Consider the following 18,081-nt stretch of genomic DNA (forward strand, 5'->3'; position numbering starts at 1 on the left):
TCACTCTTCTGCTGTTTCTGTCTCTTCCCAGATCCACATCCACACCCCTCCTTTTCTGCCCTCAACCAAATCATTTCACCATAGCTCAAGTAACTCATTTCTCTTGCTCCAAAGTCTCTATGCTGCCTTGCTTTCTCATTAAGTATCATTAGCTTCCATATTAGTCTAGGAGTCCCATCCCCGAGCTCTGTGATCTAAGTGGATTTCATTGCATTGCTGTTGTCAAAGGGAATGGCTTATTTATCTCTAATTCCCTCACTGTTTCATGATTATAGCCAACTCCCCCAAGTTAAAGCATTGTGTACACTTTAATTCTTCTTAATCAATATATTATTGTTCATTGGCAGTTTGCCTGGCCTTCCTTTGTACCAATGCATAGGTGAATCCCCTTGGTTCAAAAGATCCCATAGACACATGCCCTCCCGCAACACATCCCATAACACCAGCCAAGATGTAGGCCAGTGACTTTTGAGCTTGAGCCAAACTTCTTTGGGCTCAACATAGGGTGTTTATGCAAGCAGACTCTCTCATTCACTTTAACTCTAGGGATACTTCTGTGCCTACTGTATCTACCTGAATCCAAGACTAGGTTTTTCCCAAGTTCTTTGATACTATAAATTGGGGAGTTGTCTTGGGTATGTTTCCTACATTGAAATAAAAGGGGGAGCCCTTGCTCAATCTTGCATTTTCCAAATGCATCGAAACCTACATCCAGAAAGGTCACCATCAGAGCCATCTGGAAGGAAGTAATCATCTATTAGGAGGGCCAAATTTGGGACATGGCACAGCTTTGGAAAACACAAAACAGAACATTTCAAACAACTGGGGATGTTCAAAAAATGCTTTGTGCATGTCCTAAGCAGCGGGAAGTGGTACCTTTAAGGAAGAGGCAGGCCGGCCCTACCTGCTTCTCTCGTGAGCTGCCGCTGCCCCTGCCCCATCATAGAGCTGTCGTACTTCCAAGTTAACTTAAAAGCAGCAGCTGTACAGCTGTCCTTTTTCAAACACCATGCCGATAGGATGCTGTTCCCAGCAGCCCTCGTGTGGCGCTGGCATGCAAATGGTGCTGACGCCATTTTCATGGTCAGCAACACCATGCTGACCACGCAAATGGCATTGGCGCATGTGTCGATGCCATTCATGTGTTGACGCAGTGCAAGGGCTGCTGGGAGCAGCATCCCATCGGTGCAGCGTTTTAAAAAGGACAGCAGCATGGCTGCTGCTTTAAAGTTAATGTTGAAGCACGACAGTGCCGCGATGGGGTGGCGACCTGTCTACTTTCTTTTTAAATGGAGCCCCTCTCCCCGCGTCCAACCATTTCGGCTGCAGGAGCCTGAATAGTTTTGGTGCCCCTCCAAAGACACTGAAATTATTCGGGCACATCCCTAGAAACAACTTGTACCTCCACTCGTACTACACCACATTAGTCACAGACTGCTTAACACACTAAAAAGGGTACCCCTTTATCCAACCCACATCAATAGTATTTTGACCTTACCTGGAATTAGCAGTTAACTGCCCAAAATATAAATTGGTGCAGTCTCTTGAAACATGGAGGGTAAGTTCTTCCAATTCATCCTTCCCAAGAGTTCTACCAGAGTTCAAGCAGCTTCCCATGGTTTTAGAGCATTTATTAAAACTTAGTGCTTCAATAGTTGCTTTCAGTTCACTAGAGCTTTGGGAGCTCCACCAGTCATGATGCTCCATACTAAACTCATCGGACACACCATTTTTGGTCTTTCCTTTAGTCCAAATACACTCCCCATATTTACAAGATTTTGATCTTAGAGTTGTGCGGCTGAAACAACAGTCTAAGAAAGACATATTCTCCACAAATTCAGTTAATGAGTTTAGACACTGGAATGCAAGCGCACAGCCTTTTCTTCTTCCTGGTGTTCCACCGCTGGGTGTCACTGTGCTATTAGTCACAGCTTTCAACCCATGTTTTTCTTCTTCTAAGTGTGATGGAGGCGTGTCTGACAGCATAGTAATGAAACCAGAATAGTTTAATTCACTCTCAAATAAATCACTGTCATCCAGTAATCTCAGATTTCTCAGGCACTTTGTCTGTTTAGTCTTTTTCACAGGACTAATTTCCTGCAAGCAGTCACTGTCAAGGGGGTTGCCATTTGAAGAATTTTCTCTAATCATATCAAGTGTAGGCTTAGCTATTTGTGTTGGTTCTGCGAGTATATTAACTGGTAAAGGTAAAATGAATTCAAGATTATTATATATGAAGTCTATATTCCTCATCTGAAATTCTGTGAGCAGATGTGTCAGCTTACTCCATTCTTCTTCAGTTGTGATTTCATGCTGCAAAAAAATGGAATGATTTTACCTTTTGTGAAAATGATCTTTTTTGTTCTCTCTCCAAAATATTTTTCAACCACCACCACATATGTTCAGATGAATGGCCCAATGCTTGTTTTTTCCATCCATGATGTTTGTATAGAACTACTTTACAACAGCATGCTAACCTGAAAGGGATCTAATGGATACTGACTCACACCTATAAAAACTCATTGCTTTTTTTTTTTAGTCTAAAAATACTCAGAACTACTCTATGGTATTCCATTTTAGGTTAATAATGCTTTCAGGGAACTGAGTATTGAAACTGAGGTAGTGAATGGGCAAAGGTATGTGAATAAGAAAATATTGTATTGATAACTATATTACAGTCCATTTTCTGCATACGAAGATAGCCATAGGTCTACATCCAAATTAAGAGTTACATGTGGTGAATGCTTCTGCACGCATGCAGAAGGGAGGGACGGTTTTTGGTAATCTCCCCGTTTCCTCTGTAGCCTTCTATGCCTTCCAAAAACATGTCTCTGAGGTTCCTGCAACCCTCAGGAACATATTTTTGGGAGGCACAGGTAGCATCCTAAAAAATAACCCCTCCTCTCCATGCATGCACAAAAGCATTCCCCATATGCATTCATATGGATATAAGCCAAAGTAAATCAGTATCAGTCAGCACTTGGGTAACTGTCATGTATCTGCGTAAACATACCTTAAGAAATGAGAACAAATCTTCTGAAGGCAAAAGAATGTTTTTAAGGCCAAGCAAATTCTCAAAGCAACCACTATCACATTTTGGTAGACTGTTCACAAGAGGGGGACTAGCCTTACTAGTCTTGGAGCTCCTTGGTTCTTCAGTGCAAGTAATTTGCTTTGTACCATCTATCTTGTTCTCTTCACCTAAACAAAAGGCATTTCAAATTGAATTCATTCAATGATAAAGTGTGACAGTTTGAAGCATGTCTATTACTTTTTTTTTTAATTTTGCAGAATAAAAGGTTTCTTGTATAGATTTTGAAATATATTTTCCCCAGGCTCAGAATTTCTTCTCTCTATGCTATCCTCACTCATTTGTTGACTTCTAATAGATTATTAGAAAGTAGTTTCCTTTTGATGTAGCTCCCATTTAATAACACATACTAATTGCATGCTATCATTCATTTTACCGCCCCAGTTCTGCCATTTATCAACACTTCCTTACACATATGGTTTAGACCTGTCCAGTTATCGTACCATTTTGGTCTGAAATTCATAAGGTAGTCAATATGACATTGCAGTTATCATTGTCTGTTAAGGACATTCATGTTTTACTGGGGTATATCCCCAACATATGGAATTTAGCACTACATCAAGAACTGTGGATTCTCCATGCTTGAGGTGTTGCCAAAAGAATTATAACACTGGAAGGACAAGTTTACTCCCGAATTACAACTTTGGATTGCTATGTGTTCTTTGTTTGGATTTGAACTGTGGTTTCTCACCCCAATCGCCAAGGTAAAGAAGAATTCTTGGTTATTTGGTCAAACTTCAGTGAACTTTTTTGTTCTTTGACATTAGTCAAAGATCCCTGAAGAAGGTGGTTGTTATTTTTTAAGTCCCTTTTTTCCTCTCTCTTCTTTCTTCTCCTGCATTGGTTGTATCCTATCATGTTAAGCTGTGTTAAAGGATCCCCGCCCCACCCCCATTTTCCTTTCTTTTTAAAGTTATATTTACATGTATTATTATCATGCTTGATTATGTCTGTATATTGTAACCTTACTGCAATAAAGGAAAAAGGAGGGAGGGACATTTCCATTCAGCTTCATCTCCCTGTTTCATTCTGTTTTTTATTCCATACTTCTCTCTGCCACAGGACCTGTCTAGATAGATTACAAGACATCTCTAATCTTAAATTTACAATCTGCATTGCAAGCTATGCAACAGTATTGTAAACTAAAACTGTCCAAACTTCTTGTTCAAAGTACGAAAAAACTGTTCGGAGTTCTATGAAGCTGGAATTTTTAAAAAACTATTTTAATTGGGTCATACTCACTGTGCAGTACCATAGTTTTTTCTTTCAAGAAGCCACCACCACTTCTAACCCAGAACTGTAAATGGAGAATGCTTTGCCTGATGTCACAGTTATTTGCAGCTAATAAAGCAGCAAAGTCTCTTATATCTGTTCTTAAATTTTCAGCCAAACAAAGAACCTGGAGATAGCTTGCAATGTTTATCTAAAGGAAAACAAATTAGAAAATTAACAATACCATGAAAAGTCACAACAAAAGAACACTATTGTACATGGAACGGAGCATTGGTTCACTTACCATAAAGGCTTCTTCTGGATGCTGGAATCAAGAACATCTCTATGGGTTATCCCCCAAATGCAGGGGCGTAACTATAATAAGGCAAGGGGAGACAGGTTCCATTGCCTTGGGGGGGCCCCCAGAGGCAAGTCACATGACTGACTCCCCCAGCCGTGCACCCGCCCGGCTTCCTTCAGTTGTATTCATCCTCCGAAACTGATGTGAGAGTTAAGACCTGGAGCTACCAGAACACCAAGTCTTTCTCTACTACCATTAAATGATTTGCATCGTCCACAATTTACAAAACCTTTAAAAAAAATTATATACATATGAATTTTACTATGCTTTTTGTTACCACTATTCAGCCTCATTTAAGATTTGTTTACTTCATGAGCTCAGCTTCAGTGAGGGGGGTGCATTTTAAAATCTTGTATCTGGGCCCCCTCCAACCTTGCTACGCCCCTGCCCACACGTGCTCCAAGGCAGGACAATTTTGATTAGCTAAATACATACCTACTCGAGCCTGAGAGAGATAGCCCTGCCCCAGTTCTTTCTTTCCTCTGTAGCTCCAGGCAGCTCCAAAATCTTCTTCTAAATCTTTCTAAGTATTTTCACACATTGCCTATGCCCCTGCTAACTTGGCAAAGAGGCACTCTTTAACATGGTGATTCTCTTTATTTAGTAGGGGGAGAGTAACTGGCCCTATCCATCCCCAGCACAGTACCCCCAGTGACTGTTGCTGGTGTCTGTCTTGTGTTTCTCTTTAGATTGTGAGCCCTTTGGGGACATAAGAACATAAGAACAGCCTTGCTGGATCAGGCCCAAGGCCCATCTAGTCCACCATCCTGTTTCGCACAGTGGCCCACCAGATGCCCCTGGAAGCCACAGGCAGGAGTTGAGGGCATGCCCTCTCTCCTGCTGTTACTCCCCCGCAACTGGTACTCAGAGACATCCTGCCTTTGAGGCTGGAGGTGGCCTGTAGCCCTCCGACTAGTAGCCATTGATAGGGATCCATCTTATTTATTTATTATTTCTCTGTGTGAACCACCCTGAGCCATTTTTGGAAGAGCGGTATAGAAATCGAATGAATTAAAATAAATTCCCAATGCCAGATGCCTTCACTGAGGCAGTTAAGCAAGAATGGCTACTGCGAACCAATATTATTCTTTCCAGCAGGAACTGTTGGATTTATTGAACACACCACCCACAGATGCACCAATTGTACAATTAATATCAGGATCTTTGGTCCCTAGGGACGGAGAAGCCATCCAAAGATCCTTCAGAAAAAAATGCTGAATTTGCACTGAGAAGGGTGCACGATAACTTTCCCCAACATAGAGATGTCCTTGACCCCAGCATCAGAGAAGGAAACTGTTTCTAGCACTGTCAAGCCTACGTCCATGATAAAGCTGTCGTTTAGTACTATTCATATTAGCTAAATATGGAACAATGTAAATGCATAACTTCTTGAAAATATTCAAATGATTAAGAGTTAATTCTGCTATGTGCTACATTATTTTTAAAGCATTGCTATGATTCCAGAGCTCTCATGCAACAGCAGCAGGACAAACTGTTCCTTGAACGATTTTGAGACTTATGCACATTGCACAACATTCCAGCACACACTGTTTCTAAACACCATAAACAACTACAGCATAGATTAGGGATGTGCTTGGAACACGATTCGGCTTCCAAATCATGGCACAATTCCTTTAAAAACATGGAGTTACCCAGCCCCTTCAACGTGAAGGAGAGCAGGCCCATCCCCCCTGCTCCTCCATTTTCTGCCACCTCCATACTGGTGGTGCTCCCCTGCCCCCAGCTATGCGTACACGCGGGTGGTGCTCTCTCACCCAACAGCCTGGGGGACCATGTGCGCAGGCTGTGTGTGTGCTGGTGTCACATGCAGGCTGCTGGGGAGAGTGCCGCCAGTACGGAAGCTGCGGTGAGCAGAGGAGGAGCAGGGATGGACCTGCTCTCCTTCCTGTTAAAGGGGCTGGATAAGCCCTCAATTTTAAAGGAATTGTGTCAACAATCAGAAGCCGAATCACGTTTTGGCACATCCCTAGCATAGATGGATGAGGGACAGGTGCACAGCAGAGAAGCTGGTAGCAAACTGGATCAAATCTGAAGCAGTATTAGCCAGTAGACACAGCCTAAAAAGTATTACATATTTTTCAAGTAAGGAATCAGCTTATACAGATGAAGTATATTTTGGTTCATATGAAAAGTCATTTACAGTAATTCACAAATTGTTTCTGTGCAATAGTGAAATTTCTTGAGTGAATGCTAGGATGTATAAAATTCATAAATCTACAAATTAAACTGTAGTTGCAATATTAGCCTATTTTCTCTACTAAATTTTTAAATCAGGGTATCCTATAGTCCAACATTGAAAGTCTTACCAAAGGCGGTACATTGAAGGTGATTTCTTCAAAGCAGCCATCAAATATTAAACTAAATGATGGATCTGTTTAAAAAAAAAAAAAGATTCATAGTTAGGGCTTTGAAAACCTGACCATTTGTGAACAATTTTTCCTTGTCAAGAAGGAGAGCCTCAAAATACCTCAAAGTTAATATTAAAATGGAGCCCTTGGAAATACAAATTAGAACTGGAAAAAAGGAAAGGAAGATGAGGGAACAGAGAGAAGGCAAACCCACCTGCAATGACTCCCTACTAAAACAGATCCTGAATTTAGTAAACAGAAACTTAAGTTACTCTGGCCTGCATCAAACAGACCCAAGGGCATAAGGAAAACCACCAGAAGCACTGCTCTGCCAACACTTGCACGAGACAAAGTCTCCTTGCACAAGTGCTAGCGGAAGATGCCACTCAGTTCTACAGCAGAGGATGATCACAATCTTCTGCTGCAACAAGAAAATAGCTCAAGTAATTCACAAATAATGACTGGCTATATCTGAAATCCACATTCTCTCATTCAGAATAACTGTCCCAGTTTTTCTAATGTGTCCAGAATCTCTAGCTGCAATATAGCCTTAACTGAAACACTAGCCAAGCTGTACATTTCCTGAAGTATTTTCTTAAAGATTTTAAACTGTTCTCTTAATGAAACTCCAAAATGGAATTTTAAACCAGATGTTCATCATGATTTTAAAACACCAACAAGATATTCAGATTCATTCATTTATTTTAATCAATACTGCTCACCATTGGTTGTAAGAATAACAGGTCTCTTTGTAGTGGTCATGAATGTCTTTATTGCATTTAGAAAACCAACATCTTCATCAAATATTATATCAACCTGTGAGAAATTGAAGATCTTTAGTCCTATTACTGCAATACAGCTCTTATCTTTGATTTCCTTTCCTCTTAAAATTCACTCAAATCTAGTATTGCAAAGGTTATTTAGATGTCTAGTTATTTAGAGTTCAAAATATATGCCACACTATGACATATGCAATATGACACCCAGATTAGAGTTGCACTAGCACAATGAGAAAAGCTGTGCCCACAAAAGGAGTTTGTGGAGCTGTAGGATATTAAAGTGCAGAGGGAAGCAGCACAGCTGGTAGTGCCACCAGAGCACTTATGCAACCAAAGTCAAGAAAACAGGATGTGCAAAACATTGCATGAGTGCAATGCTAGTCTAGAACAGAAGTTTTTATCATTACAGAATTACCTTGTGTTACATCCGTGCACTAGACTGGATGTTGGTCTTTATATTTAAAACATTTGAACTGTTAAATATAGCATTTCCGACTTAGAACATGTGCCATTCTAGACAAAATCAAGCAATTAAGGATTTAGAACAGAGCCTACGCTTAACAATAGGGAGAACCACCTATATGGCAAACAACTTCCTAAAGGGCATTTTGTTTATTATGGTTTGTTGTTGTTTTTTGCTTTGCTCCACCACAGGGATGTCAAATGCTTCCAGTGTGGCTCTGATTCAGGTCAGTCAAGGCTTGGTAACAGATGTATCACACCTGAACCAGTTTCCGCTGCAGTTCATGCGGGAAATTGTAAGAATTCAAATTATAATCCTGATTTGCAAAGTTGGAGGGAGCAAGTTATGATGTGGTATAGTGCTTCACCTCCAACTAGGAGTTAGCCATAACTACGATCAAGCATCAATGCCTTAATATGCATATTCTGCACTGTCAGGGGCCCTGCAGACTTAATAGTCTAGACATTCCACTTAGTTATGGACCTCACTGTTGTAGCCTCACAAATCTCACAGGGTTGCTGTGAGACTTAAAGGCTGCTGATTTCCTTTTAGGGGAATGGCTCCAGAAATTTTGGCTTGATTTGGTAGCTAGCTGAAACTTGTGGTCTTCACCAACCCTGCTCCTTCCCTGTTCCTCACATCACACTGAACTTCAGGGGCATTTGGAAAGCAGTGAGACTTCTCACTGCTTTCCAAGTGCCTCTGAAGCCTATGTAAGGTCAGAGAGGATTCCTCATCTGATTAGAACAATGTTCTTGTTACTTGTCACCTGGCAAAGGCATCTATGAACCCTTATCCAGGTATACAAATGTAACAAACAAAGGTAGCAGGCCTTTGTTTGTGTCTGCTAGTTTTCTGTCCTTGGAGAAGGCAGAAGACAGAAAGAGAAATACAGAATGCATAACAGTCCTCCAAGACACTGGTTTTACATGTTTATAAACCATTACTCCTTCTGGCTGGGAGAAATGAGTGCACTACATCTAGTTTCAGCTGGACCTGTGTTTCATCTCGTTTCAGCTGGTCACCCATTTTGTTCAACGGAGATTGTCCAATAATGGATTAAGTTCTATTCAGCATAAATAAAGCTCTGGTCCAGTTTTTGCTTTGTTTGATTCCCTGCATTGGGGAAGGGGTCGTGAGCGGAGAGGAGGTTAAAGCTGGCAGTAGCTAGCACAGAGCTGCCCTGTATACTTAACATTGTTACATAGTTGTGCCTGGAAAAATGTCTAGGGTTGTAGCCTCAACTTGTACTCCATGAATGGAACTTCTTGGGAACAGAAGCACCTCTTTTGGGCACCATTCCCTTCTGTGAATGGAAGAAGTTCTGTTCATGGAGCACACAAGGTTAGGATACAACCCTATCTTTGTATTCTAATTACATTATACTATGCAACCATTGCCATCAGGCTGCAGCAGAGGGTGAGGCAAAGAAGCAAAGCTCCTCCATTGGCCTAAGGAGAACCAACTGCCTTCTGGATGCTTCCCTCCAAGAACTTTTTCATTTTTTTTCTTTTTTTAAAGATCGTGAGCTCCTTGCGGACAAGATTATTAATTTTTAAAATGCTGTAAGCCGCTCTGAGTCTATGGTAAAGAGTGAGATATAAATGGAACAAATATTTTATATTTCACTTTTATTTTCTTTGAATTTGTAGTAGTATTTTTGTGTGTGTTCTTGTTTGTATTTTCAAAATTTAAAAATTGCATTTTTTAAAAAGTACAACAATGGTGCATTCAAAGTCTCTGAGAGAAAGACAGGGCACAGCTGGCCACCTGTGGCCCACGCCTTGCATGAGATGGAGTGGCCAAAGTTTTGGCTTCAGAGAGCAGGACTCACATTGATGACTTACCTCTTCAAAGAGAATGAGAGAAGTTGCACATTTTTTACTGGATTCCTCTTCTCCACTTCCACTCCTTGCTGATTTTTTCTGAATGTTCTCTTCAGATAATTTATCCTTATTATTTTCTGCATGGATATACGTTGTAAATCATATACATGAAGAATAAAGACCTAAAGGCTCTGCTAACTAGTGCTAGCTATAAAGTACATTTCACTTCCCAATAATCCATTTAAACATTTCCTGCCACACATACACCAAAAATCATTCAGACTGATAATTCTTTCAGCCCCAGTTTTACAATGATCTGTAAGTAATATCTAGGCTGCATGTAAATAATCTGCGTAGGCTCCTAAGTACATTTTTTAATGCTTGCAAATTTCAGGGAAAGACTCCCAATTGGACAACCTTGTAATTTATTCTCAAGTACTGTATATTTATATGCACCTTTCCAACAAGAAGTTCACAAAGCAGTTTACAAGCAGAGAAACAGGGCGGGGGGAGGGGGAGAATGATTTCCTATCCCCAAGAGGCTCAAAATCTATAAACACACAGAGAACACCAGAAAAATGGTCACTTGGAGGAATGCTTTGCTGAGCTGAATAAGACTATGCACTCCCTGTACCCTTGCTAAATATAACAGAGCCATCTTTTAAAAAGGTGCCTCTTTTTCCATTTAGCACTTACCTAGTCACCTATGGTGATTAACAATTGCTTCAAGGTGACCAGGAATGTCCCCACAGCAGAAGAAATAATCCCTCATGGAGGCTGCACATGTGGTTCCTATTCTTCCTCTTCTGGGTCTTAAAGGTTAAAAACAAGGACAGAGAGTCCTGTGTGTGCCCTCTCTAATGCTACTCTGTCTAAAAGAAGCTATGGAGGCTGTGCACGCTTCACACTCTGCTTTAACAAACAGGTTGCTTACCTGTAACATATGATCTGGTAGTGATCCACTGACAGCCACAAAAGTGGGTTCTGCGCCTGCACATACCAACTTTGGGATAGATTCTTTAGCTCCTCAATGTGCCCCTCCCCGTCGAGTGCGCATGCTTCGCGCCGTTACATTCAGCAGTTGGGTGCCATTTTCCTCAGTTCTGTAGGCCGACAATGCCATACCATTACAGTCCTTTGATCAGCACATAAATGTACATCCATCCTATATCCAATACTCCTTTCCCAATGCTTGCTTCCTGAAGTGGGGACAGATGGGCGGGCTTTGTGACTGTCAGCGGATCACTACCAGCTCATATGTTACGGGTAAACAACCTGTTTATCTGGATAGCGATCCAGTGACAGTCACAGAAGTGCATGACTCACGAGCTTCCCCTAGCTGGTGGTGGGAGAAGCAAGTACTGAGGTACCTGCTTAAGCACTGCCCATCCAAAAGATGCTACCGCAGCTGAACACAAATCCAACATGAAGAGTTTCATGAAAGTCTGATCAGAGGCCCAAGTGGCAACCATGCAAATGTCTCTAAAATGAATGCTTGAGAGATGGTCTGCTGAAGCAGCACATACCCTTATAGAATGGGCTTTGATTGCAGACAGAGGATATACTTTCTGCAGTTTATAGGCCAGAAAGATAACCTCGACCAGCCAGTGGGCTATGCGTTGCTGCAAGGGTGGCAAGCCTTTGTAGCTCACGAAAAGCCTCTTAGTCTTCCTGAGCAGAATCGAACATGTGTACCAGTTGAACCAGGCACCTGTAACATTCTTCTGGCAGGAACACCCTTTGAAGGTCCATGTCCAGCACCACTCCTATGTATTGTAGTCGCTTCTTCAGAGATAAGTGCTACTTTCCCCAATTGATTTGGATGCCCAACTCCTCCAGAAGATCTGTCACATAGCTGATCTGAGAAAATAACTGCTTTGACTTTGTTGTCATCTGCCAGTCGTTTGAGTACAGAAAAAGGGTTAGGCCTTGAGTCCGAAGTATTACCGGTAGCGATCACCATCGCCATACCCCTTGTAAAAACACTCGGTGCTGTAGACAGTCCGAAAGGGAGATCATTGTATTGATAAATCCTTTGTCCCACTGTGAATCAGAGATACTTCCTGTGAGTTCCCTGTGAAAATAGGCGTCCCTTGGGTCCAATATCTCAATCTACTCCTCCCCATGTAGGAGGGGAAGGATTGCTTGCAATGTTATCATTCTGGTGGTGTCTGACTTCCACCTTAACCAAGATATCATTCTCTCTACATTCTTCAGGGACACATCTACACTTTTTGAATGTGCAGTGCACTCTTTGGATGTGCGCAGGGTGCTTTTATATTACTTAGACTGTACAGGGTGGATGGACTCTTATTACAACAGCAATGAATGCACCACTGAGAGACCTTAAAGGCCAAGTTGAAGACAGATCATCCTGGAGAGAATCTATGAGGTCTCTAGGAATTGACACCGACTTGATAGCACTTAATTAATCAATCAGACCGTATTAAGGACTTTAGATCCACCAAATGCATTTTTGTAGCTTACAAGGGCCCTGCTAGAGGCTCCTGCATTTCCAGACAAAGAATGTCAAGATGGCTGGTTGAACTCATTATGCTGACCTACAAGTCACAGAACGTGAAACCACCTGAAGCAATCAAGGCCCACTCTACCCGTGCCTATGCTTCATTGGCTACACACTTATCAGGGGTAACCTTCATGGACATCTGGAAAGCAGCAACTTGGTCCACTGAGTTACCTTTCGTCAAGCATTACACCATAGATGTGTGCTCTGCTGCTGAGGCAAGCTTCAGGAGAAGCGTTTTAAAGGGGGTGCTACAATAGCTACTGCTGCACCCGCCTCCATTGGGAGCTAGCTAAACACCCATTCTTATGGATCTTGATTCAGATAAACAGGTTGATCACCTGTAACTTATGATCTGGTAGAGATCCATCAACATCCATAAGACCTTCCAAAACCACCCCTCTGATCCAGTTGAAGACAGTTGCTTTGTCAACCATTATAGGGATGGAACTTGGTATTAGAGTACTGTTGTGTTGTGGAAGTGGAAGTTTTAGCCATATATTTAGATTTCTTCCACTTTTCCATCATGGAGCCTGTTTCATCACAAAACAGACCCTTTCCATCAAAGGCTAAAGCTCCCAGACCTGTCTCTCATATCCTGTTGAAGGCTGGTGGGGTGTAACCAAGCATACCAGTATAACGTAATCGCAGATGTGAGCGTGTGGGATTCTGATTCTGCCAGATACTTGGCATTATTTTTTATTTATCATATTTTAATACCGCCTAATATGTACATTACTCAACTGTTGTCTTGTTGCTGTAGTCGTTTTAGCAAATGTTCCCTCAAATTTCTTTTGGAACTCTGCCGGAGACAAATTTACACATTCCTCAAAAAAATTGTCCCATAAGGTGTGCATATACTTGGATAAACAAGCCATATAATTAGCAATTTTTATCAACGGACACACTGTGGCATAAGTTCGGAGCCCCAAAACGTCCAACTTGTGGCCCTCTTTATCAGCCGGGGTAGTATGCTGCCTGTTGACCTTGGAAGAAGAGGCACTGCCTCCTGCACCCTATAGAGTGTCTCCAATCTTTTCGAGATGGGGGTCAATGTTACTAAAACCTCCCATGCCGATTTTGCAGTCTTGGTTTTCACGGGGAGCATGGGGAGATATACAGGTTGAGTTGTCAAGGTCTTCTTCATAGAATTATAAACTGGGTCATGCAAATCTATTGTTTTCTGTTTTAGATCGAGACCCAGTACAGAAGCCATCTCTGCCACTTGCTGATGGTAGGAGAGCATCTCCTCATTTGGAGATATGGAAGGAGTGATAGGCACATCCTGGTCCAGGTCAGAATTCTTTCCAGTAGATTCAGACTCCGAAGAGACAGAATAATAGTCATCAGAGAAGACAGTCTCTTCAGACTTCACCACAGACTTGGAGCCAACCGCTCTAGTAGCACTGTGTGCCATACCTAAAGTACTCCCTGTTGCAGGCAGGTCTTGCTTGCTAATTTAGAAGAGCCAGCTGAAGTCCCAGACTTTGAAGATTGCAAAGCCTTGTCCGAGGTAAGTGATTCTCTGAGTCGTATTTGTGGCCAATATCACATGAGTCTGAGTAGCCATAGATCTTGGTTGAGTCACTGTCTGAGTACACATACATACAGTGAACAGCCCGAACTGGAGCAGGTGTAGCAGCTTAAGTTTCAGTGGCACAGGTAACAGCCTCAGTCGTAGCAGAAGCAGTAACAGGTAGATGAAGGGAAGCTTGTACAGCTGCATCTAGATACACAAATTGCGGAACAGCACGTTGTGGAGTCACGACTTGCTGCAGAAATATTTGCACAGCCATATTCTGTATGGTAACTAGAGGCGGGGAGACTTTGCACCAACTGTGGAGCCTCCAGCTGCCTTGCTTTCCATGCTTTAAACACCTTATAGTCCTCCAGGGGAACAGGCAAAGGATCCGTGGAAGCAACGTCCCCATCCACGCACAGGCTGTAGACCATGTACAGGTGGTGTCATTGGGACTGGATGGGCAACATCCACTACATCCTCCTCCTCCACATTCAGCAAGCCCTTAAAAGTGCCCACTGATGGAGTGCTTTCACCAGACTTCAACAGGGCTAAAATATGCTGTGTTGACTTTGGGTCCAAAGGCACCTCAGCATCGACATTGGCATCAAAGTCAACATCGAACACCAGCAGGGATGTTGCATGCTGGATCGATGCCAAAGACGTTGCCTCCGACAATGGGCATTGAGGCGTTGAAGGCAACTGGTGAAGCGTCAGAGTTGGAGATAAGGATATGGCTCGATTTTGAAGCCCTGATGTAGCAGCAGTTGGAGAATGACATAGTGTTTGAGTCGGAAAGAGAGACGTAGCTCGATCCTGGCACATCGATATCAAAGGCGGAGAGCAGTATTGAAGCCCTGTAGTGGGGGGAGTTGTCTCACTTGCCTTCGAGTGGAGATGGGACCACGTCACAGATCTTTATGGGGGGGGGGGTTAGGCAGCACAGCAGTCAAATCAACTCCCTCCGCTCTGCACTTTTCTTTCTCCTGATGAGAAGTTTTATGCCTCGATGTCGACTCTGGCTTCTTAAAACCAGGGCAGACTGACATCGATGGCCTCGATGCCAGGAATTTAGACTGCATTGCTTGTGCAGTCCCCAGCTTTGACTCTGGCACTGAGTTGGGCGTCAAGGGAGATTGGAGAAACGACTTCATCGGGCTCAGTGCCTCCTCCAGAAGAGCCACTTTCAAGCGAGCCACACAATTTTCCAAGGTCTGCTTAGAAAACGGAGCAAACTAAACAGCTTGATGCAGCGTGCCCATCTCCCAAACAAAAGAGAAGTTGTGGCCGTCTGTAGGCGGGAGTTTGCCCCTGCAGTCAGTGCACCTTTTAAAGGTGGTCTTCCCCCAGGGAGAGATCCCGCTCATGAGGAAGCACCCCAACTATCTATCTATCTATCTATCTATCTATTTATTTATTTATTTAATCGATTTCTATACCGCCTTCAAAGGGCTCACAATCTAAAAAGAAACAAGATAGACACCAGCAACAGCCACTGGAGGTACTGTGCTGGGGGTGGATAGGGCCAGTTACTCTCCCCCTGCTAAATAAAGAGAATCACCACGTTAAAAGATGCCTCTTTGCAAAGTTAGCAGGGGAACATCAATCAGGTCCATAATTCAAATAATATCCAGTAAACTTTTCCAAAGCCCGTAACGAAATAATCCACCAGTGCAAACACAGCCAGTCCAAAACACTAAAGAGGAGTCCTTAAACTGTTCCAAGTCAAGAAGTCCACAAAATCAAACCAAATACTTTACAATTAGAGCAAGAATAGTCAAAGTCCAGTCCAAGATCAATCCGGTAAGTGAGGGAACACATAAAAATCCAAATTACAAACTTTCTGAGGAGCGAAAGACACTGAAGAAGTGATCTCATTGGCAGTCAAAAAGAAACTGAGGGAAATGGCGCCCAACCGCTGAATGTGACAGGCGCAGAGCTTGCGCACTCGGCGGGGAGGGCTGTATCAAGGAGCTAAAGAATCTATCCCGAAATTGGTCTGCGCAGGCGCAGAACCCACTTTTGTGGCTGTTAGTGGATCACTATCCAGATCTTTGAGTTATTTACTCTTATATTATTATGAAGAATGAGCCATGCTGCTTTCACTATCCACATTAAACAAGGGACCATTTCTCCCTTGTAACCAAGGTCAGTAGCTCTAAGACTGCAAAAGAGTACAAAAGTTTGTGTGTACAACCCCCATAGATTTTTCAATAGCACAGCTTATAGAGCTATATTGCTTGCTGCCCAACCTATTGAGCCATTTGTGGTGACACATCAGCAGCAAATTTGCAAATGGCAGCAGCAACAGCCTAACTTGGGAAAGAAAGCAGCACAGATAAATATACCTCTAAGCATTTTTTTTTACAAGACTGCCATAGATGAAGGCTCACTTTTTGTGACTGATACAAACTGCGAGTCTACTTCTACCAAAAGCACACTGGCTAGATTAGTTGTGTGCTGATGTAAGTGCCACTGTGCTAGTTTGAGGATGTGGTGCATAGTCACTGCAAGAAGAAATTCACCTCTGTTCCAGACCAGTTCTTAAGCTAGTACAAGTTGCAATTCTGGCACAAGCACATACGTGCATGCAAATAGGGTGGTTCTTCTCCCACTAGTGCAATGTTGCAGAGCACCATATCAACTCCTCTGATCTCCAAGTGTCCCAGTTTTGGCTCTCTCCTCCCCAGGTCTCACAGAGTGGGGGGAGAGGAAGGGGGTTCTAGTGCCACCTGTGCCATCCTCTACCCCTGTTCACAGCGGTTTCATGTAACTTGCTTCTCTCCTGGGAGTCAGAGCCATCAAGCGGGCCATTTTTTCTTCTCCTCAGCCTCCCTATCTGTTCTCTGGAATAACTGCCAGCAGCACTGATATCCCTATATTTGCATGATAAAGCTCTGTTCTCTGGGTCAAAGTCTTGGAGACCTCTCCTGCCTGTGTTCTCAAACATACTGTCATAGCAAACCCACCCTCCCCTCCTCGGCCAACTCTCCCCATTTACACTGTGAAAGGCAGTAAACTCTTCTTGCCTAGACCCACATCCCTGTCCTAGTCCCTGTTTTCTTTCTAGGGGCCTGGCATGGTTGCTGTGTCAAGAAAGGAGGAGACTCTGAAATGGCAAGGAGTCCTTCCATGAGTGCTTGTGAGAAGATTACCCATTATTATTTTAAATGTTTTACCCCAGCACCTCAAAGTGGTGGCAAACAAAACAAAAAGTGAATAGCAAACAAAATACTGAACACCCTGACCTCTGTTTCCCATCTCCAAAGGAAAAAACCACTCTTAAAAACATACCTTTGATGTTTCCTTGCACTTTTTCTTCTTTCTTCTTAGGCTTGGAAGAGATTTTGAAATAGCTTGCTAGTGTTTTAGGTGCTAACCCTTGCTTTAATCCTGCTTTTCTAGGAGAAACTGGAAGTTTCTTTGGAGACCACTCTTTTCTAGGAGAGTGTTTCCCTGAAATATAGGTTTTAATTTTGGTTTTAAAACTTTAAAAGAAAAACACTAACTTTCATATTACAATACCTATTCAATTTCATAATACAACATACACTTCAGTCATCACTTGCCTGAAGAAACAGGGCAAGGTGAAGAGCAAGCTCTCTCTCAACTTCCACACACCATAGCTCTTCAGAGAGATGACGACTGTAGCAATCAGCGCTGTTGGATGGGCAATCTAGACAGTGGAGGAGGCAGCACTATTTCCCTGTCCCTGGGTCACGCTAGCTGTCTAGATACACACCCACCAGAGGTTCAGTGTGGCCAGAACTTTTAAAGTGCTTATAATGTACATAAAAATCAGTTTTAGGTTTCCATTATTTGGCCACAGCAGATGTACTGCATCCTCCTCACTTCTAGGGAGTGTGCACAAACACCCAGGTGACCAAGGGATGATGGAGGCAATGCCCCTGCTAACTGGGCAAAGAGGCACCTTTTG

At 42.7% G+C, this 18,081-nt stretch overlaps 1 protein-coding gene across 8 annotated transcripts in view; it reads right to left on the minus strand.

The window, feature by feature from the left end:
- ATAD5 (ATPase family AAA domain containing 5) overlaps positions 1-18,081 on the minus strand; it is a 59,552-nt gene that overhangs the window by 3,069 nt on the left and 38,402 nt on the right. For 7 of the 8 annotated variants that reach the window (XM_053298782.1, XM_053298786.1, XM_053298781.1 and 4 more), the window contains exons 15-21: positions 17,439-17,600; positions 10,123-10,238; positions 7,756-7,849; positions 6,992-7,056; positions 4,334-4,514; positions 3,014-3,201; positions 1,499-2,313 (exon numbers count right to left, since the gene is read on the minus strand). In XM_053298782.1, coding sequence (XP_053154757.1) covers positions 1,499-2,313; positions 3,014-3,201; positions 4,334-4,514; positions 6,992-7,056; positions 7,756-7,849; positions 10,123-10,238; positions 17,439-17,600 — 1,621 coding nt within the window. The remainder of the gene's footprint in view (positions 1-1,498; positions 2,314-3,013; positions 3,202-4,333; positions 4,515-6,991; positions 7,057-7,755; positions 7,850-10,122; positions 10,239-17,438; positions 17,601-18,081) is intronic. The other variant, XM_053298788.1, reaches the window with a different exon arrangement.

The sequence above is a fragment of the Hemicordylus capensis genome, chromosome 2 (genome assembly GCF_027244095.1).
Source record: "Hemicordylus capensis ecotype Gifberg chromosome 2, rHemCap1.1.pri, whole genome shotgun sequence".
Lineage (NCBI taxonomy): Eukaryota > Metazoa > Chordata > Lepidosauria > Squamata > Cordylidae > Hemicordylus > Hemicordylus capensis.